This window comes from Heteronotia binoei, chromosome 13 (genome assembly GCF_032191835.1).
Source record: "Heteronotia binoei isolate CCM8104 ecotype False Entrance Well chromosome 13, APGP_CSIRO_Hbin_v1, whole genome shotgun sequence".
NCBI classification, from domain to species: domain Eukaryota; kingdom Metazoa; phylum Chordata; class Lepidosauria; order Squamata; family Gekkonidae; genus Heteronotia; species Heteronotia binoei.
The window spans coordinates 27,922,365-27,944,820 of record NC_083235.1 but is presented as its reverse complement, the minus strand read 5'-3'; the positions used below and the strand labels follow the sequence as shown (position 1 = coordinate 27,944,820).

The 22,456-nt window shown below is 47.2% G+C and overlaps 1 protein-coding gene across 2 annotated transcripts; it reads left to right on the top strand.

The window, feature by feature from the left end:
* Positions 1-1,243: 1,243 nt before the first annotated feature.
* ZNF740 (zinc finger protein 740) lies at positions 1,244-22,000 on the top strand. Of its 2 annotated transcripts, none has more exons than XM_060251992.1 (7): positions 1,244-1,393; positions 3,956-4,326; positions 7,320-7,412; positions 7,620-7,706; positions 10,612-10,735; positions 12,040-12,158; positions 17,344-22,000. In XM_060251992.1, the coding sequence occupies exons 2-7, from the start codon at positions 4,318-4,320 to the stop codon at positions 17,431-17,433; spliced, it is 522 nt and encodes a 173-aa protein (XP_060107975.1). In that variant the 5' UTR covers positions 1,244-1,393; positions 3,956-4,317; the 3' UTR covers positions 17,434-22,000. The 2 variants fall into 2 exon arrangements, with proteins under 2 accessions (XP_060107975.1, XP_060107974.1); XM_060251991.1 differs by having other exon boundaries at positions 1,265-1,393; positions 3,922-4,326; positions 7,320-7,451; positions 17,344-18,069.
* Positions 22,001-22,456: the final 456 nt, after the last annotated feature.

The following is a 22,456-nucleotide window of genomic DNA, read 5'->3' as shown; positions in this document are numbered from 1 at the left end:
TCGTCGGAGGGAGGCCAGATCCTAAGGAGGCATATTGACCAGCTGCGCCGTTGCACATTGCCGGAAGAACCGACAGCAATCGGGGGAGTACTAACAGCAACACCCCCGGAAGCTGCCCAGCCTATGCCGGCCACACCGACTATGCGGGCGGAAGAGCACCACAGCGGAGGGAGCACCTCCACCCCCAGAGAGGAGATTCCGGAACAGCAACAGGCGATGGACAGCCCTTTTCCGGCATCACCCCACCATGAGGAACCAGCCACCCTGCCAGCCACGGCGGCCACTCCAACTCCCCAAATAACCCCAAGGAGGTCGACCCGGGAATGCAGGGAGCCAGCCTACTTGAAAGACTTTGTGTCTTGAACTAGTGGGGGGAGGAGTGTTGCGTCTTGCATTTCAGTCCCGAAATTACAACACAGCGGACGCTACGGAGGTGACCAGTGGAAGTCCACTGGTCCCCGGATGTAGCTCTGCAAATACGCTCCACCAATCAAGATCTGTGGCAGGAAGTTTAACTGGCCAGGATTGGACCTGGCCAGACTGAGGGTTGTTCCAGGGTATGTATATAATCGGGACCCAGCCCGCGTTGCCTCGCCTTGTGATGTACTCGCTAATAAAGCATGCTGCCTTCAACACGTCTCGTCACTCAGTACATTACACCCCCCACTAACAAACACAGACCCCAATTTGTGATTCTTTTAATCTGCTAAAAACATTTCCATGACCCTACCTACCAACTCACGGCCCACTTTCTCTATATTTAAGGATGGCTTGCCAATTTTGTCTGCTTAGTGCATTACATTACTTAGAGTTTACATTCTGAATAAAATTTAGTTGGTCTTAGGTGCAACTTGTCTACTGCTGTGTTCTACATACATCCCCAGAGACCCCTGCTGCATGCCCAGAAGACGGCAAAAACCTCCAGAATCCCCGGTCAAACTGGCTTGGAGAAAATTGCTCCCAGAGTTTTAATCTTTAAACGGCCACTGCACTTTTGTTTTACCTTGCATGCGTAAAGCAAGGTTTTAAAATAGTAGGGGGGCCATACCCCGCCGTGACTCCAGGGGGCCTCGGTCTCAGTTAAATCTGTAGTTCTAGGCCTGGTAACCTTGGTAACATCACTTTTTTTTTTTTGCCCTCTACCAAAATGACGGCGGCGGGAGCTTCAAGAATTCGCCCAACGCGCGCGCACAAGTCAGCATCGAGCGGAACTGCTTGCCTGTTTGTGTGTGTGTACCGGGCTGTTATGTTTCCGCTTCCGGAGCAGTGGCGGCGGCGACGGTGGCTGCAGCGGTCGGGAGTATTCGACGGCAGGGGTGGCCGTGCGCGAACTTGTCCTTCCCTCCCCCCTACAGGGGAAGGGGAGCGTGGAGCGACAGCAAAGCGGAGTCAGGTACCGGAGTCGATGGGCGGCGGAGGGGGAGGGAGAAGAGCCGCGCTGTCTCTTTCGCGCGCGCGTGCACGGCACCTGGACGCCTGCCTTTGGCCCGGCACACCCGGGCTCGCGCGCGCGCGCACACACACGCACGAGCTCGCGTGGGGGTACTCGGGTGACTCTCTCGCTAGGAGCAGCAGCAACAGCAGCAGCAGCGCGTGCTTGGCGCGAGCGGATCGCGCGCGACCGGCATTCCTTGGCTCTGGCTCTGGCCCTGGCGGCACCTGTTCTCGCGCGGGCATCGCGTCGCCTTTGCGGGACGGTAGCTGGTCGTGCGCGACCTTCCTTCCTTCCTTGCCTCGAGTCGGTGGGCCGGGGCTTGTTGCGCGCTCGCCGCCTCCCCGCAGTCCTTCTGGCACGGCCAGTTCTGCTGCTTTTGCCGCCCCGGTGCACGCCGCTTGCAGTTCTTTTTTGCAGCGGTGTTTTGTTTTGGCTTTTTGGGTTTTTTTGAAGTTACGCAGCCACCTTCCCGCGGAAGTCTCGGCGCTTATGCGGCGGCTTCTTTTTCAGCCATTTCTCTCCTAAACTCCCGTATCAGGCCAATCCTTGTCTGACGGTTTTTTTTACATACTGTTTTTCCTGCTCTGTGGGAACGCAGAATAGCTTGCAACAGTGCTCTCCTTTCGCCCGTTTTGGCCTCACAACAACCACCCTGTGAGGTATGTCAGGTCCAGTCAGAGAGTGGCAGGCCCAAGGTCACCTAGTGAACTTCCATGGCAGAATGGGGATTCAAACCTCAGTTGAAGATGCACGAGTTCTGTCTAGTTTCCTTGGGTTACAGTTCAGCAAAACAACAACAGTCACCAAAAAATCCTGTTCTGTGAAGTAGCGTTTTGTCAAAATTAGTTCCCTGGCAGATTGGCGCTGTGATTATATATAGAAAATGCAATCTATATAATCTCCATATATAGATTCTCCACAGGGAAGAGAATGGATGATGCCCATGTACAAAAAGATGTGACCCCTTTCTTGGGTTTTGTTTGTTCTTTTTGTAGAAGGTGCAGGCTGTCAGATTTAGGGCAGCTTTGCACAGCATGGAGTTGCCAAGCAGAAGGTTCTTTTTGTGTTGGACCTCAGGTGAGGAGGGCTGGTGCTGTGATGGAGCATCACTGTTGCATGCAGAAAGTGTGGGGTTCTTTCCCTGGCATCCTCAACTGAAAGCCACGAAAGACTTGCACCTGGGACCTTAGAGAGCAGCAGGCGGTCCAAATAGAAAAGGCTGACCTTGAAATGCCAGTGGTGTGTCTCAGGGAAAAGCTGGCTTTTTGTTTTCATGAAAGCTATATGAAGATATTTAAAAGGACCAAATATATAAGGGCTTGTATATGGGGGGGAAATGTCCACTGAAAGAGTCCCTGAAGTGACATCTACTTGAAACAGCCCCTTTTCTTCATATCTCTACTGCAAGCTCACTTGTTTCAAGGAACTCTTTCCAAATCCCATCAGTCTTCATTTCCAAATGCATAAAAGCTTAAGTACTCTGAATAGCATTTCTTTATATTAACATCTTGAGACCCTTGCAGGTTAAATTGTAAACTGCTGGGGGAGGGGTTGGGGAGACAACCTTGATTTGCCGATTCTATATGACAGCACAGTGATGATTGTGCAGTAAAAAATTGTCATAAATTATAAACTTTAGCTAGTTTTGATGTTGATTTTCCATCATGGGGGAATTTTGTCAAATTCCTATTCGTTTATTGGTGCAGTAGGCTAACAAGGTTCCCCCATTGGCCCTTGTGGCTGTCCTATCACATTGGCACTAGGTATATTCCTCTCAAATGGCTGCATTTAAGCAATTGCACGGAAATAGCAAGGCCTCGAGTTTGCTTTTCTAGCAATGTGAGTCAGAATGGGTGTCATGATTAGAGCATAGAATGGGATCTGAGAGGTTTGAATTTTAATTCTGCCCTGGAAGTGCACTGGGAGACCTTGGGCCATGCACTCTCTCAGCCTCACCTACCTCCCAGGGTTCTTGTGAGGATAAACTGGAGGGGCGGAGAACTGCGCACGATGCCCTGAACTCCTTGGAGGAAGGGCAGGATTAAAATGTATGAGATAGGAGAGGAAAGCTGCCTTTATTTTGTGAGGCCTAGAGAAATTCTGTACGTGACATTCAGGTCTTTTATGCTATGCAAATTTATCGTCCTCTGTGTTGCTGATATTCCTGGGTGTGGAGTAGCTAAGGTTAGGTATTTGGTCATTGTAACATAGCTGCTTACATGGTTACACTGGTTTTTTTAATATAGTCTTGCATCAAGTATTTGCTTCTGTAGATAATTATTTGATTGCAGATGGGAGTTGTGCTTTGTAGGGTTAAAACTCCTAAGACCGTGTTTATTGTGTTTTCTCAGTTACACTATAATTGTGATAAGATTCAAAAATGACTAGCTAAAATGCATGCTTGATACTGTCATTGTATTTTTATCCTGGCTTTGATGGTTCTTTGACATCCTGATCAACATGCATTTTTCTCTGTCCCTTTCCAGACAGGTGGGTCAATAAACCTTTCTTAATCTGCAGGCTCGAACTAGAGGAGGAAACACGGCGCCAATTGCAGCAGCTGTTCAAGAAGGACCTGCATCCTTTTCTCCAGGGTGGGCCCTCCGGCCTGCGGAGTTAGGTTTGGTGTGACCCGTCCGCAGCAGCAGCGCAGTCTGTAGCTTTCCCCAGCCGTAAAGGTGCTGGGGGAACTCGCTGCGTGCCGTTCTGGGCTCTCCGACTCCAGAAAGATGTCAACAAAGTGGAAGGTATTGGACGGAACCGGCGCAGAAACGATTTACTGAAAAAAAATCTTTGTAGTCGTAAAATTCTTTCGTGGGCGAGAGAGAAAAAGCGTAAGGACTTGGCGTAATCTACGTGTTGAGGACTGTCAGACTAACGCGATGGCTCAGGTAACAGGCCCTGGTTCTCCCATCCTGTCCAACAGGAATTCTTCATTACAGGAGGTGGCTATGAAAGGCCCACAGCGATGACCTGTTCTGTGCAACATGAGCAGCTTAGCTCTGGGCGGCCAGCAGCAGCGGCCTGCGGTCCTCCTTCAGCCAGCTGCAGAAAGGGCAGGTGGCACCACTTTGCTGTCCTTGTCTCTGTGTTAAGATTAGCAGTTTTCTTAACAGTGTAGAGGGCAGTGGAAGGTGAAAGGCACTTCCACTTTTGCAGATGCTCCTCACAGGAGGATACTAAGACTTTCTTTCTCTCCCTTAGTCCTTCCTGTTCCCCAGCTTTAGTAGGAGACTGGCACGGTTCAGTAAGTGGTTATAGAATGTGGACAAAGTCACCATGTCAGCCAGCCAGATGCTGCCGGCAGGTCTCCAGGTAGCCATCCCTACCCTGGTCAGTTGCAAGAGCAATAGAGGGCTTTGCACCTGGTCTCCCTGTATTGTGATGCAGCATTCAGAATCTGTCAGGGGTCAAGAAAACTGTCTGGGCTGGGCTCCATTTGGCTTAATTAGTTGAAATCCCTGTGCCCTGCTCTCCCCACCACCCTCTGCCAGCCAATGACAAAGACCCAAAGTGTCTCAGAAAGTAGTAAAGCTACCCAGAATAGAAATAAAGAGTTTACAAGCAGGTCAGATCAAAATGTATTTTAATTTGTGCACATGAAAGAAATTGGCTCCTCATTATCAAGTATATTTTTTTAGGAGCAAGGCTTTGCGAGTGTAAGGACGTAGTAGAGAGATGTGCATAACTCTGTTCCGGGGTTGACTTTGTTTACCTCTGTGGGTATCTCCTAGGCCCAAATGTTCCCTGTTTGTTTTATTTGTCTTCCATTAGCATTATGACTTCAAAGACTGTCCCCAGATCCTTAGGACGAGCAAAGCACCAAAAAGGCAGCAGGGAAACTCTAAACAGTTCCCGCAGTGGGTTTTTCAGGGTGGTAGGCAAAACGAAATGATCATTTCCTTACGCTCTTTTCCACCTTGTCAAGTGGCGATGCTCTAACTTCTGTTTGAATAATTTTAGGTCATTAAATGCCGCAGTGCCTTCATTGCATCTGTTTTTACTCCTTGTTTGGCCCAAACTTTGATCCTAGCTGCTTCCATGCAACGAAGCCCTGTGTCTGCCACCCAAGCTATGGATTCCCTGTCCTTCTGCAGAGATGCCCACGTTGGTCCTGACAGCCAAAGCCCTTTGGGATATATATCCTTCAGCTTCTGCCATGGAGGGGCCAGTCGTTCCACAGCCTTCCTTGCATCTCTTCATGCTCTCTTTGTTTTCCTTTGAGGATCTCCTCCAGTATTGCATTCCTTAGGTGCCTTTGGAAAATCCATGCTCAGAAGTGACCAGATGGTGGCCTCTAAAGGCTGTATGTTTGATGTCAGAAAGATCAAACTGTGATGAGGTCTGGGTAAGGGCCTCTGGGGACTTGCCAAGTGCAGACATCACATCTGTGGTACCCCGAAGGTGTTAGCCTCTGCTCTTTCCTTGCCTTTCTCTTGCACAAGTTTTTAAAAGTGAATAAGAGGTGCAGGAGGAAATCCAATGCTGTAACCTGAGCTGACTATCTTTAGTTCTTTCCTATTAATTACATGGAAGCTTAGTTTCTTTCTCACATGTGCGCACACACACAGAGCCATTCTTAAGACTTAGGCATAAAACACTTGAAGTACCCATCTGTTAAGTGATGTATGGAGGTAACCTTCCAGATCTGTTGGTGTATACACCTTTGCAATCCACAAGATACGCACCAGTGCTATTGCAGGCTTGCAAACAGCAACCTGCAAGGTCACCAGGGGCTAGTAAGACCTCCTTCATGTCTGCAGGGGAGTGAGGGGGTGGAATGGAACATTCTACTTGGAAGACTGCAACCTTACATTAAAAATGCCCCATAAAAACAAAATTAGCACAGCAGGCTGAGAAGGAGGATACAGCTTTTCTTCCTGCTTTGATGGGTGCTTGCTTGTAGTTCTTTTTTTCAAATGCAAATGAATGTTCAGTCCTGAAACAAACGTCAGTAAACAGCTGGGCTTCCACTCCAGAACGATGTAGCCCATTTTATCAACTCAGGTGTGTTGCTCCCTCATTCTCCTGCTGCATGTGTGAACGGTACATGAGACATGCCTCCAGGAGTGAAGTTCTACAAATCTGTCTCCGTTCTCTTTTTTTTTTAAGGCACAGATCTGCGGACTGACTAGGAATGATCGTAGACTTGCTTGCATGGTCGTATTAATTGAGATCTCTCTGGGTCCCCTTTTGCCAGGGGGCAGGCAAGGGGGAGAAAAGCAGTCTAAAAACATTTAAACAAAGTTCATCGTGGTCTGTTGAGTGCCAGGAAGGAAAAGAAGCATGAGTATAAAGTGGGTTCATGTTTTCTTTGTTGAGAATATTGATAAATGAACTACATTCCACTTGGCCTAACTTGAAGCTTACTCTCCACTAGGTGCTGGTAATTCCATCATCTGCGTATCAGATAGTAAAGTGAGTGGCTGATGCCAGCAATAAAAGTTGCAAAGCCCCAGGTGGTCTGCAGAGAAGGCAACATTCACACTTGGGCAGGAAAATGGCTTTGCGAGTTCAGCTAAAAGAAAGGGGGAGAAAGAACTACACAAAACAGCCTGATGCTGAATGGGCACGCTTCAGAATGCTGACAGCAAGTGAGAGTCAGTTAAAGGGTGGAGGGGGGTGAGGAATGCTACAGGGAGATTGGGAACTTGGCTGTCAGAAGCTTACAGGATCCTGAAGGAGGCAGATTTCTGGTTGTCTGAAGGGGGGTTTTCAATCCCCCCTCGCTCCTACAATTCTTTGTGTAACCCTTGTTGGAGAAGGTGTTGCAAAACGCATGGCAACCAACAGCTTAAAAAGGACAGGTCCGTTGTCGTGCCAGCTTGCTACCTCGAACCACGTTCGGCTTCCCCCTCCTCACTTTGTATTTGTCTCTCCTTAGGCAAGTCTCCTGGCCTGCGAGGGTCTTTCTGGGGTTTGCCTCGTGCCAACTGTTGCCAGCAAGAAGATGATGCCGAAGCAAAGCTCCAAGCAGGTGGAGAACGGAGAGAGAGGGGGTGCACCAGATATGTTGGTATGGGGCAGCCTATTTACAGCTTATCTGCTCCTAGGTGCCCGCTTCTACTTGTGCCAGTGGGGTGACAAAGGAGAAAGAGTCCAGGCAGGGAACATGGCGTGTAGGCCTCGGGGGTGACATTGCTGGCATTTGCCTGATCTGCTATCCTGTTTTCTGTCAACAAAGGGTCACCGCAAAGAGAGTGAGAAATCTCGCAGCCGGAAGGAAGAAGAAACAACAGAAGGGTCCCAACCTAAAAAGTCCCTTAAAAAGGCAGGTAATCTTACATAGTACGGCCTAGCCAGAACCATCTTCCTGACCCCAATGTAGCTGTTGTATGGTATACCTTGTGGGACTAGAAGGGTACCAGATGTTGCTCTGATAAATGGGCATTTTTCTTCACGGGAAAGCAGTAATTGAGACCCCCTCCCTTCCACTGGTTGGTTGCTGTAAAATGCCTTTTCCAAATACAGGCCTCCTTCCACTTGAGGTGTGGGCTGCTGAAGAACAGGAAACATAGGAACTGCCATTCCACACATTAGCAGTAACTTAGAAGTGCAGGAGGCAGTACTCAAAGACAGGCGTGCTGCCTTGCTGAGGTGTGTGTGTGTTGCACAGCATCTGCCTTACAGGATTTCTCACCTGCGTAGACCTTGTGATCCTCCCAGGTCTGTTGTGTAATCAAGGAGGGATCAGAACAGTTGCCTTCTGACTTCTGGGGATGGCAGCATCGTGAATCGGTGTATCTGAGCACTGATGCTCATGTCCAACATGTCCTGATTGCAAAGCACCCAGAAAATATATCTTTGGATTGAAACCAAGCGAGGGTACTCCAGGAAGCTCAAAGCACAACCCTAAACAGCTTTTCACTCTTTTGACTTCAGTGGGCTTAGAAGGATGTAAGGATGTATTGGGAGTCAAAGCTTTGGTTGTATCCAACGGAGGACTGACTCTCAAAAGCTCATGCCCTGAAAATCTTCTGGTCTCTTAAACTGCTACAACTGGACTCAAGTGCAGCTGTTTTGCTGCAAAGCAACATAAGGGAACCAGTTTTTAATCCTGACCCCAGTTCCCATTGAGCAAAACCTGACATACTTTCAAAGAAAACTGTAGATGGGTCAAGTGCTGGAATTTTGATCGGAGAGACCTGGTTTCAAATTCCTTTTCAGGCCTGAAGAACACTGAGTGACCTTGGGCCAGACAGACTCTGTCTGTCCTACCTTGATTGGCCGTTGTGAGAGTAAAATGGTGGGAGGGCACCCTATGCCTCTTGTTAGCTGCCTTGCACACTTCTTGTGATAGGTCAGTAGATGGATGGATAGCTAGGTAGATGGATGGATAGCTAGGTAGGTAGGTGCCTCTTTAGGCTTCTTGCAGAAAGAGAAGATTTTTTTTTTAAAAAAATGCAAAACCTAGAAGAAATGAATAGCTGTGAAATTGCTTTCCTGGAGTCTTTTGAAACCAGAGCCCAGACTCAGTGGGGACAGCCTTGAGCAGGGGTGGCCAAACTGCAGCTTGCATGCCACATGTGGCTCTTTTGCACACATTGTGTGGCTCTCAAAGCCCCCACCACCCCATCAGCTGGCTTGGAGAAGCATTTCTCTCTTTAAATTACTTCTTCAAGCGAAGCCAGCTGGGAGCTTGGAGAATGCATTTAAAGTTGTCTTCTTTCTACCTCTCTTCTCCCTCCTCATTTATTTTCCTTCCTTTCCTCCTTCCTTCCTACCTCCCTACCTACATCTGACGTTCATGTCTTGTGGCTGTCAAACATCTGACGTCTATTCTATGTAGCTCTTACATTAAGCAAGTTTGGCCACCCCTGATCTTGAACAACACATAAGCAAAATAGATTGCATTTAGTGGTTTTTCTGGGACAGGCAAAAAAAAGTCCATCACGCTCTCTTCAGTAGAGACCAAGTTCAGGACTGTGAACAGTATAGGGTATAAACAGAGCAGTGTCTTTTAGAAACAAACTTAAGCATCCAGGGGGATCAATCTTCCATATCAATAAAAGTCAAATCCTAACGCACAAGGGAGGCCTCTTTAGATTTGCTGCTCTTGAGTGGCGTTTTCTCCCTTGGGAAATTTTGAAACTGGAATGTTTAAAAGAAGGCATTTTCAGCATAGGATGCATCTTGGTGCTTCAAAAGCAAGTCTCTTGCAAGAGACTGAGCTGGATCCCAGCTGTTACTCCTGTTCTCTTTTATGCATTTTGCATGTCAATTCCACTGGGTCTCCATTCATTCTCACATGATACCAGAAGGGCCCCAAGCTGTTTTCCCAATTGCTTCTCCACTCAGTCTGCTCACAGCTTCCCGTACATTGGGCTCAGTGAGAGCAATCTGTGTTATGGCTATTCAATGATCACCATAGCCGTAAAAGAGGCATTGTGAAGGTGTGGTGCTTTCGAACCTCTTTGCAGGGGCCTTGGCCAAAGCTTGCATTGGGAAGGTTGAGGATGGAAATTGAGACTGGGTGGGCCTCATTTTGGGCAGGAGCTCACAGTAACAGAGCTCTGGAACCTCTAAATTTTATTTTGCTCTTTCTTACCCCTCCCCCCAAAAAATCACTTGCTTCTGGGCTCCATTGTTCAAACCTGTGAAATTTGCTGAACTCTTTAAACTTTGACAAACTTTCTAATATTTTTCCCCACAAAAAAATGGGGAAAGAACCAAAACATCTAAAGCAGGCAGATGGAAATCTTCATCATGCCACTGTGGCCGCATAGGCGAAAGTAATTTAGAAAGTATGATGGGAATAAGGCTTTACTATGACAGTTATAATTCAAGAAGCATTTTAAGGGTAGATGCTGAGCTGATATAATTTAGTACACCTTCCAGTGGTGTCAGGGGTGAGTGGCATATGCAAATGAGCTCTGCCACCTCTTCTACAAAATGACGCCTGAGGCTGGGTACAATTTGAACTGAAGGAAGGCGTCTCTGCAGTCTAGATTTCCCCTCCCCCCCAGCATCTGAGGGTGAAGCAAGCATGCACAGAAAATGTGGCACTGAGACTAGAGTGCCAGCAGCAGCAGCAGGCTTTAGAAGCAGCAGTTGGAGTTGGGCAGGGCTAGGTAGCATAGCTCAGTGGGCCTGATGCATAGTTCTTGGACCACAGGCCTAGACCAGGCATGTTTATGTGCTAACTGCAAAGATAACCGTGAGTGCTGCAATTGCAGGTGGTGGTGATCGAACAGAACGGATCCTTCCAGCTCCGGATCCCCAAGAATTTTATTTGTGAGCACTGCTACGGTGCCTTCCGGAGCAGCTACCATCTCAAGAGACACATCCTCATTCATACAGGTGAGTGGGCTGGTGTGGCCAGGGACCAAAGTCCTGTACATTTGGCTGTGGCCGGGGACCTCATAGGGGAAGTGGGAGAGCTACTTCATCACCAACGCTGAGCTATTGGGTTCCAAACTGTTTTTCAGGCAGCAGGTCCTTGTAATAAAACTTGCTCCGTGAATAATTTTAGCCAAGAAAGTTATATTTTTCCCCCCCAAGTGGGATAGGATAGAGACCATCAGGAACAGGATATCGAACTGCCTTGGGAGGGAAGAGGGAATTGCTCCAGTGTCTCAGTCAGAGGTCTTTCACATTACATACTGCCTGGTCCTTTTAACTGGAGATGCCGGGGATTAAACTTGGGACCTTCTGCATGCCAAGTAGATGCTTTGTTTCTGAGCTACAGCCTCTCTCAAAGGGCATGATTGCCCTCTCTTGCAGCCTACAGCTTGGCTCACTTGAGCGATTCATCTTGAGCAGTTGTGATTTGTAGACACTGTCCTTTTCTTCCTTGTCCCTCCCTTCCAAATGTGCCTGGTTTTGCTTGTGGTATAAGTGGTTTGGATTCCACTGGGGTAGATGGGTTGCCCTCCCTCTCTGCAAGAGATTGGAAGGGAATGGACTTTTGGTTCCTACTCACCCTCTAATGTGCCAGGCTGGGAGAAAAGGGGTGGGGAGGAGTGAAAAAGAGCTACGAAAAAGCTTACTGCTTGGATCTGGAGAAGATATTGCACAAGGGGGCTGTGCAAATGAATACCAGTGGCGTGGACCCTAACATGTGCTTTGTATGCCCTTAAGCTCTTTGCTCCACGTCAGAATTCATGCCCACATAATGGAGCAGCGGTCAAGCACAACTCTATAACTGCAAGCAGGCAAAAAAAGAGATGGGAACCTATCTCTTGAGAGCTGTATCCTTTTGCACTGAGCAGCAGCATCTTCCCTGAAGAAGATTGCTGTAGAGCATGCCCTCCGGTCTAGTGTGGGTTCTGGTGGATCCCATTTCTGGGAAAAGGTAGAACACCATCCTATGGGGAGAAGGAAGTTGAAAGCACACGTGCTGCAGTTTCAGGTAGGCTTGTCGTTTGTGAGAAGGCAGTGCTCTGCCAGGGCCATCTTCTTCTCAAGGCTGCTGACACAAATGAGGATGGCACAGAAGGCTCCCCTTTGCATCCCCAGGGCTTTTGTAGGAGACATTTCTGGTTATGTTGCATCTTGCTGTTTTGGGAAAGGGAGACAGCGCAGGAGCTTAGGGTTGTTGGGAATAAGCAGTTGAAGCTCCTTTGTTAACACCAATGAAATCTCTTTTCTCACACATTTTCCAGGTGAGAAGCCATTTGAGTGTGATGTTTGCGACATGCGCTTCATTCAGAAATACCATCTGGAGCGCCACAAACGTGTGCATAGTGGGGAGAAGCCGTACCAGTGCGAACGCTGCCTGCAGGTAATGTTTCTTGCCTCCTCATTTCACCTGTATTTTGGGGATAGGTCAGCATCCTCATCTGCCCTGGAGGCCTCATGGGTTCATGATGGAAGGAAGCGGTTGCATCTGTGACCTCTCTTAGTGTGTCTTGGCTGGAAATCACCAAGGAACAGGTGCAGAGGACATTGTGCTGCGGCTGGCAAATCTTTTCAGCAACAGAGACCCCTAGGAAGATACCTCAATGATCCCATCTCAGTAGCAGAAAGCAACTCATAATTGTGTATGAAATAGACAAGGTTTTTTTTAAATAACATACTTATTCCTGGGGCTTACAGTTGCTTAAGCTTTTGTGTGTATTCTGCACATACATGGAATTTATAAGCCAGCACAAAAGTAGGGATCTAGTGCAGAATTCTAGTGCAGAAGCCAGCACAAAAGTAGGGATCTAGAAAGTGATGATGATGATTTTGGATTTATATCCCGCCCTATACTCTGAATCTCAGAGAGCGGTCACAATCTCCTCTACCTTCCCCCCCCCCCCCCCCCCCGCAACAAACACCCTGTGAGGTAGGTGGGGCTGAGAGTGCTTTTACAGCAGCTGCCCTTTCAAGGACAGCTTCTATGAAAGCTATGGCTGACCCAAGGCCATCTTAGCAGGTGCAAGTGGAGGAGTGGGGAATCAAAACCGGTTCTCCCAGATAAGAGTCCGCACACTTAACCACTACACCAAACTGGCTCTAGTGCAGAATCCTGAGGGTTTACTTTTTCAGAGCAAGTTTCTTGACCTTCCATGTTCAGAAAAAAAACACATGGACAGTGTTTTCTCAGAAGTTAGAGGAGGACTGAACAGGACTTTATAGTAGGGAGTAGGGCTTTTGTTGTACTTTTCAGCACCCCTGAAATGTGAAATTTATAGCCTGTTACGCAAATCTAGCAACATTTGTGTATTTCTGTTTATTTCAATTTGTATTCTGCCTAAAATGGGCAAAGGAAAGTATATTTATTTACTTTCCAGCCTGCTTCACATCTGCATGAAATTTGGAAGCTTATCTCTACCACATGGCTATCATTCCCATTTTCTTAAAAAATTATTATTCTTAAATGTATAATCAAAGTACAAAATGTTAGGCATAAATATAGCATAACTATTACTAACATAATTGATCTAATAGCATCAATGATGACTATAACCCTACCCATACACACACACAATATCAAGCATAACAGTAGGGGGCGTATGTACAAAGAATTTTACATAAATAATCCATAAACTATTTTGCAATCCCTACTTCATAGCAATTCCATATTTAATTTTTTCATAATAAACTACCTGTCATCGAATCAGTTTCACAAAATATGTTATACAAACCTATCAATTTAATGCCCGTGTCACCCAACCTACCTACAATCTCATGCTGTTCTGTGCCATTTCAACTAATTCATTCTCACATCCCTGTTTATACCTGTTTGTTCCCTCGTCAGTGTCCCTTTTCCCCTGTCCTTACACAAGACCCAACTTTTTGGAAATTGGACCTTGGAAGTAAAGTTCATACATAAGGAGAAAAACATAGTTTTGTTTGTTTAACTGTGAGAAACTTTTAAGTCAACTAGAGTCGCCTAACCCCTTTTTGTGGAAATTCATATCCTGAAGCTCTGCCATCCTTTTTATTCTAAGGAAGACACAAACACTGTTAGGCTTCACCATGATTTGTTTCATTTGCCCTAGTTAAGGTAGGACAATGTGGTAGATGCCATGGATTATATTGCTTTATCTAGAGCAGGAGTCCCAACCCCCAGTCCGCAGACTGTTGGCAACTGGGCCTTAAGGTGCCCTAGGCAAGCACCTAGTTTGCCTGTCTTGCCTGCTGCTGCTGCTGCTCCTTCCCTTCCGCTCTGCCTCCCCCCCGCCCCCAGCATGATCAGAGCGTGCCTCGGCCCCACCAGCTGTGATGAGGCATGCATCTTATCCTTGGCTCCCTCTCCCTTCCGGTTCCAGAAAGGAGGGGAGAGAAGCATCCTCCAGCACGTTCTTTGAAGAAGGATAAGATGCATGCTGCATCATACCCAGTGGGGCGCTCTGATTGCGCAGGGAGGCGGAACGGGAGGGAGCGGGCAAGGCTCTGATGAGGGTGGGCAATGGGGGGTGTGCTCCGTTGGATCGCTGTGGAGTGGGGGTGGCGGAAGGGTGGGAGCCTGCCCCGGTCCTTGGAAAAATCATCTCTGACAAAACCGGTCCCTGGTGTCAGAAAGGTTAGGGACCACTGATCTAGAGCACATGTATAGGACCTTCTTGTTGCCTTTTAAATGCAGAGGCAGAGTGGGTTTTCTGGTACAGATTTAATGCTTAACCTAACACAAACCGTAGCTGGCAAACTCGCATCAAAACATGGTTGTGTGTTGTGACTTACAGCCAGTCCTTGACATCTTTTGGAGATAGGCATTGTGCCTTTGGGGTGATGAAGCATAAGAACATAAGAGAAGCCATGTTGGATCAGGCCAATAGCCCATCCAGTCCAATATTCTGTGTCACACAGTGGCCAAAACCCCCCAAGTGCCATCAAGAGCTCCACCAGTGCCGCTAGAAGCCCTTCCACTGCCCCTCCCCCCAATGCACAAGAATACAGAGAACCCTCTGCCCAGACAGAGGGTTCAAACAATAAGCTATGGCTAATAGCCACTGATGGACCTCTGCTCTATATGCTTACCCAATCCCCTCTTGAAACTGTCTATGCTTGTAGCTGCTGCCACCTCCTTTAGTAGTGAATTCCACGTCAATCACCTTTTGGGTGAAGAAGTACTTCCTTTTATCAGTTCTAACCTGACTGCTCAGCAATTTCATTGAATGTCCAAGAGTTCTTGTATTGTGAGAAAGGGAGAAAAGTACTTCTTTACCTTCTCTATCCCATGCATAATCTTGTAAACCTCTATCGTGTAACCCCACAGTTGACGTTTCTCCAAGCTAAAGAGCCCCAAGCATTTTAACCTTTCTTCATAGGGAAAGTGTTCTAACTCTTTAATCATTCTAGTTGCCCTTTTCTGCACTTTTTCCAATGCTATAATATCTTTTCTGAGGTGCGGTGACCAGAATTGTACTCAGTATTCCAAATGAGACCACACCATCGATTTATACAGGGACATTATGATACTGGCTGATTTGTTTTCAACTCCCTTCCTAATAATTCCCAGCATGGCATTGGCCTTTTTTATTGCAATCGCACACTGTCTTGACGTTTTCAGTCAAAGACAGTGATTGGTTGAGCTGGGATTACAGCATTGAGTGTTCAGTTGCTCATGTAGCTAAATAGCTTGCAGTGAAGCTGCTTTGAGGAAATTGGCCATTTGGCTGAAACTTCACATGGAGTAGTCTATGGACTGGGAAGAGGGTGGGGTGCAACATGGTGTTCAGTTTTGTGCACCACCACATTTTAAGAAAGATATATACAAGCTGGAACAGGTCCAGAGGAGGGTGATGAAGATGGTGAGAGGTCTGGAGACCGTCCTATGAAGAAAGGCTGAAGGAGCTGGGTGTGTTTAGCCTGGAGAGGAGGCGGCTGAGAGGTGATATGATCACTATCTTCAAATACTTGAAGGGCTGTCATATAGAGGATGGTTCAGAATTGTTTTCTGTTGCCACAGAAGGTAGGAACAGAAGAGTTTCTGGTTCAGCATTAGGAAGAACTTCCTGACAGAGTAGTTCCTCAGTGGAATAGGCTTCCTCAGGAGGTGGTGGGCTCTCCTTCCTTGGAGTTTTTTAAATGGAGGCTAGATTGCCATCTGACAGCAATGCTGATCCTGTGAACTTAGGGGGGAGGTATTTGTGAATTTCCTGCATTGTGCAGGGGGTTGGACTAGATGACCTTATGATTCTGTGGGCAGTGGGGAGAGAGAAGAACTTGAAGGCAGAGGTAGGTGAGGATGAGGTTTGAGGAAAGGGGGAATGGAGATGGTGAAGTGGAACAAGTAAGGGGCTGAACAAAGAGGTTTGGTTTCTGAAGGAAAGTTGTTGATCTTCAGATTTGGAAGGGTTGGGTGGTGTGGCAGGAGGATGGTATCTGATGGAAGTGAGGCAAAATAGGCAGTGGGCTGAGAGCCAATAGGTGGGGAGATAGAGCTGAAGAGAGGAGGGAGGAAACAGGAAGGTAAGACTGCGCAAAACAACTCCTAGGGACCCAGGGGGCTGTGGCAGGAAAGGGTGGATGGGGCATAGTGTTGCTAGGCTAGTTATGGCTGCTTCCTTTTCTGCATTGTCATAACCTAACAAACATGAGGGGATAACAGCAAGGAACCAAGGTGAGGGATGACACTCACACATTGGTTTGGGCTCACAGGTCAGTTCCCTGACTGAGGACTTCTAGTAATACCTAACCAGGACTTTTGTTTTGTAGCAAGAACTCCTTTGCATATTAAGCCACACCTCCTGATGTAGCCGATACTCTTGGAGCTTACAGAAGGCCCTGTACTAAGAGCCCTGTAAGCTATTGGAGGATTGGCTACATTAGGGGTGTGTGGCCATATTAGGAGTTCTACAAAAGTAAAGAAAAGGCAAAGAAGTTCTACAAAAGAAGCCCTGTGCCTAGCCATTGGCTGATTACAGACCGGCACTTTGGGCCAACTCAGAGACACCTCTGAAGTCAGCCCAAAAATACCTGCAGATGATAACATCTGCCTCCCGTCCCCATCCCGCACTCACCCCGTCCTCTAGGCCGATCCACCCAACCCGAAAAGCTACCACTTCAGAAGCGGTCACAAATTTTTGGCCTCCGCGCTGTTTGAAAAGGGAAAGGGCGCACACGAGGCGACTTGGCTGTGTGGAAGCGCCAAGCTGCCCTGAGCTGGTTCCAGCTTTATTTTCTTTACTGGCCAGTCAGAGTGCTTCGGTGCTCAGCCCATTAAAAAAAAAGAGGAGGGACTTCTGAGGTGCCTCCCCGGGTGGCGGCACTCGGCTGCCTCAGGGACGGGATGGGGCCACCTGGCCGGGGGTCGTGTGGAAGCTCCAGGGCGGCTCTTTTTGAGCCATCCCAATTTCAGCCACCTTCCAGCCACCCCAGAATGCCCGTCTGTTCTCAGCCATTGTTAAATAAAACAGACCACGCTTAAATATGACAATGTCAGCCTGCGTGGGACCCTTTCTCTTTCAGAGTACCATGTGGCCACTCTAGCCTCTACCAGCTTTAATTTCTGAGTACTTCCTCTCCCTCCCTTTCAGAGCTTCTCCAGGACAGATCGGCTGCTGAGACACAAACGAATGTGCCAAGGTTGCCCGAGCAAATCGTCTGACTCACAGATGCTGCTTTAGGGGTGGGACCGGAGAGATGAATCTAGAAGAAGCTGGAAAGCCAATGGAATACTCTGTGGTCTTTTTGTTGGTTTTTTTTGGGGGGGGAGGGGGGATTATTTTGTGCTTGCGTTTGCCTACTGGGCGTGTACCCCCGTAAAAAGGGGAACAGCTGAGGCGGGGCACAGACTTTTCAGGCAAGGTTTGGACACTGTAAATAAGTTGAAGATGAACTGCCCCTTGCGGTTGTGGATAAACTTTGGTGTTTGGGGGGTTTTCTTGTGGGAGGGGTGGGTGTCTCTCTATTTTGTGGGGGAAAGTTGTCACCATTTGCCTCGCGGAAAGGTTCTGAGAGAACTGCTAGGCCTCTCCTGCCGGCCCGGAATGATGGCGCTTTAAGAGCTCTTGACTAACCTGTCCTCCTGCTTGCTGAACTGCTGGGCTTGCAAAGAGGGAGGGAAATATATATTTAAAAAAAAAGAAGGCAAGCCCAGCACCAAACAGTTTGATGGAAGAATGTGACACACAAGCGATGGATTTAAGAGACAGTGTCTGAAGATTTTTTGAATCCCGAATTCACTGGAGTCTGACCCATGAAATCTTCGACGTAAGGTCAACCGAGCTCTTTTTTTTGTTTTTTTAAACTTTCCTATGGTATCTGGGTTTGTGATTTTAAGTTTTTCTTATCTCTCAGGTTTCAGGAACACAAGGGCTGGAGAGAGGATGGCATATGCTGCCAGTGGTTGTAAAAGTTACCTTTTAGGCGGTACCGCTGGCACAATCGGTGAGGTGCTTGCTATATCCAGCTGGCTGGAGAGAGAGATCTGGTTACTCCCAGTTGTGGGGAGGAGCTGCAGTCCTTTTACAGGAAAGGGGCTCCTTTCCCACTCCCTTGTACATACCCATGAGTTCAGGGTCCGCTCCATTGAAATGCCTCTTTCTGCAGAACTTGGGGGTCTTCTGAGACCCTTGATTCCAAGCTGGTTGACACAGTCTTTAGTTATTCATATTTCGGCGAGCGGGATTTAAAACTGTGTGGTATCGGAGAAATCAGAGTTCTCTTTGGGTTCTGTGGTGGTGGTGGTGAGGATATAGGCCTCCTGTGTAAATGAACCAGAAGTTGAGACTTGGGGCCCTGGCGTGCCTTTTGGTGCCATTAAATCAATTTCAGCTGCCTTGACCCTGAAAACCATCATCTTGGGAAGGCAGAGAAACTCCCTTGATGCTCTTGGCTGCCCTACTGTTTTCAGGCTTCGATGGAAAGAATTTTGCCAAAAGCCCACTCTCCCCTCCCTCCCCTCGCAAAAGCCATTCCAGGTAGTGCTGCGATCTGTGCTTTGCATCAAGAAACCAAGGTCTTGTGTGATACCTGCTTTTGATTCAGGTGTCTGTGGGGTTTGCGAGGACAAAGAGGTGTTTAGGACTCTTGTGAAATGGGTTACCTGCACCTGGAATCCTAGTGTCATCATTTGTCCTGTAGGCAGAGCTCCCCCCTTCTCCCCCTTAACCTGAATTTTCACAGGCTTCTTCAGGCCTCCAAAGGGGGTCCCAACACCCATCTGCACACCTACGTAAGCGGAGGCCTCACATCTTCTCTCCCTACCTTCCACCAGATGAAGAAACATTGCAGAGGGGAAGAGGCTTAAAGACAAGTCCAAGTGACTTGGGAATTTTGTAAATAGAGATGGGGTACTTTAGATAAAGCAGGGATCCTCTAAGGCAATCCAATGTACTGCCTGCCGGTGCTATATTCAAGTGGCTGTACTGAAAAAAAAATCGCTTGGTAGCTTGCAGAGATCGTGCCCAGTGTCACATGCTTGGTCTTTTTCCTAAGCGCTGTCTCCCCAGGTAACTTTGCATCTTCGACTCTGTAGTTATTCTGAACACTGGCTGGAGCGATACAGCAATACTGGAGCGTTGGGTTGTCTGTTGCAGTGTTCTGTGATCTTGCTGAGAGTCAACATTGTTCTGGCACAGTGGTTACTGGTGTTACCAAAGGAGCCATTAGAAAAATATAGAGTGCATCATCACCGAACTTCCACCGCCAGTTCTGCGCTCCTTATGAAGTGCAGGTCTTACTGTACTGGTATGAGATGAGTGTTAAAGTTGTTTCCAAGCCCTGTTGGCCATTTCCACTGTAATCCGGCCAAGCAGATGCCGAAGGAAATTTTTTTGAAATCCCTTTTGTGTGAATGCTGCAGAGTACAGAAAAGAGATTCTGAGATATTTGTTGGGGAAGCCAGTGTTTCACAAAAAACACGCACATCTCTTATTTATTTAGCTGAAGTGAAACAGGAGCCCACATTTTTACCAAAATTTGCTCCCTCAAATTCTCTTAATTTCTGACAACTGCTTTCTCCAAAAGGAAATACGGAATTGTTTTTTAGAAAGAGAAGAGAGGAAATGCGTTCTTTGGCTCAGTTATATGTGGCAACATTTTAAATTGGAGGAATGGGGGTTGTTTATCAAACATTTCTGTAGTTATGCTGGTGTCAGTCTTGAAATCATTGAAACACGAGGTATGAAGTGTATTCAGCAGGCTGGAAACCTGGATCCTTAGAGGGACTACCTTTACCAGAGTAATGAGGTGTCCAGACCTCTCTCAAGCACTTGTTAATTTTTGAGATCCAGGGTTTTGAGGCTTGCTTGCAATATTTGTAGTATTTTGGAGGCCAGTTGACAGTGCATTACTGTAGAATCAGCACTCGAACGCCTACTGTTTTGGTATCCTGGTTTTTCAGCGACCAAGCCTGGAAGAGGGAAAAATCTGCTTTTGTTCAGGGTGACTGGCAGCAGAGTGCAGGCATTACTCTGTAACCATGCACACACCGCTTCTAGGGTCAATGATATGGAAGTCAACCGTGCATCAAAAGCTGACATGTGATCTTTGCTTCGGAGGTTTTTCTCAGAACCTGGCTAGCATGTGTGAGGGAGGGAAACCTAGATACTGTACATGAAGGTGGGTGGAGAGTGTGTTGATTCTGCGTTGTGGCAGCCGTCTTCCTTGTACAGCTGTAACAGCCAGTCTTGTGGCTCGTCTCTGTACCACAGCACACCAGAGTTCAGCGGAACCAAACCAGAAGGCGGAGTGTGTGCAAAGTGGGGCTGTCTCTGCTTTGAAACACATCTGCTGTCTTAAGAACCCTGTAAGGATACTTGGTTGAGGCTTACAGACCTCGCCAGTGCTTTAGGACCAAATTGCTTTTTTTTTGCGGGGGGGGGGGGGATTCTAAAAAAAACGCTGTCTTGTGTTTTCGGGGGGCTGTAGACCAGAGTTTCCCATGGCTCTTGTGAGGCAATAAAAGCAGAATCATGTGGTTAAGGCTATTCTTAGACTGTAGCACTTACAGTTGCAAGTGGAGGGGAAAAGGATGTCGTTTAAACATTTCCCTGATGTTCTAGTTTTCTACAACTGGGGAGTGGATTTGTTTGTTAGTAGAGGAGTATCTCAGCATATCCTGTTTTTGAAAATAATGACACACAAAAAAACCCCGACCCCCTACCTAAGACTTCCAATAAATTGACTGCTTCTTTGATCAGTATTTCATATGAATTAGAAACTAGTCACCATTTTCAGGGAAAGAGGGCTTCTCTTCAAGGGTGATTGCCCTGGAATTTGCTAGTGAAGGTGAGACCTGACTTTCTCTCCTTGTTTCTGGACAAGACCCACTTCAGAATGCATCTTGGTTCAGAGGGGCTCCACGAGGTGATGGTCAGGCTGTAGTCTGAAATGCCAGTAGGGGTTAACTTTGTGCAACCATAGCAAAGAGCTAATGGGAGTGCAAAGCCACCCAGTTAATATTGACTTGGAAACTTGAGTTTTGCAAATCCTTTTTCCCAGGCATCGTTTGAGGAAGGAGTATTCCCTTCCTTGTGAGAAGGGAAGATAGCTCTTAGAAAGATGGCCTATGTCAAACTGACACTTGCATCTACACATAGCTTGTATCTTTCCTTCCTGGATGTTAGAGAAAGGTCAGTGTTACACAAGGTGGGCATGTACCCTTTTGCCCAGTGTTTCTTGAGGGCACAGTGAAGTTCATGTGTGGAACCTGTGTCTTCTTCATTGCTGTTAAGCATTAATATACATTTGGGGTAGAATTCTGTACAATCTGAGGTGTTCCATATCCACTTTTCCTGGGAAATGGGTGTAGGTCTCATCTGTCCATGCACAAGTCTGGGAACATGTTGGAATTCCAAGTTCTCTTGCATGATGAATGCACGAGATTCCCCAGTGAATTGCACCCTGGAGGTATTGTCCCTGATTTTAAGAATGGACTTGGGAATACAAAGAGGTGGGTGTGGTTCATACTTACTTGGCAACACTCAAGTCTTTCCCTTGATAACAAAGGGGAAGAAATCCCAGCACTTCTGATTGATGAGAGAAACCATGAAATCTGACGGTATTGTTTCAGCCTAAGATCAATGTCCAATGGCTTATTTTTGTTGTTATTCCTTTCTTCCCTATCCTTTAATTCACTTATTTTGCTATGGGGGAGGGAATTGGGGGCAGGGACATACCCAAGGGTCAGGATCACTTTTAAACTGTAGTTTTTATAAGATGTTATAAACTTGTATCTTTTTACCATTACTGTGTGGTGTCTGTTCTTTTGATGTGTGTGATCAGTTTAGGATAATGAAATAAAATCATGCTTGCCTTTTCCCCCCTATCCACCCCTTTGCGTTTCACTGCTTCACAGCTCAACATTGTCATGCACCAGACATTCCCATGTGCAGCTTTTACTGATGAATGACTACCCAGCTCATTCCCAGGAGGTTAAAGGAAAGAACCACACCCTTAAGACCAGCGTTGTGGCCAGGGGCCTGCCCACAAGCCTGAAAACTAATGACAGCTTGGGGAGTCTGAATCTGAAGACAGTCTGTGAAATTTTTTAAAAAATTTATTAGGACCCCCAAAAACCTAAAGGAAGTAAGCAGTAAAAGGCTTACGTCCATGTCTAGTTCAGAGGTGGATAAGCTTGCTTAACATGAGCCACATAGACTAAGCATAAGATGTTTGAGAGGCAAATAGATGGGAGAGAGGTGG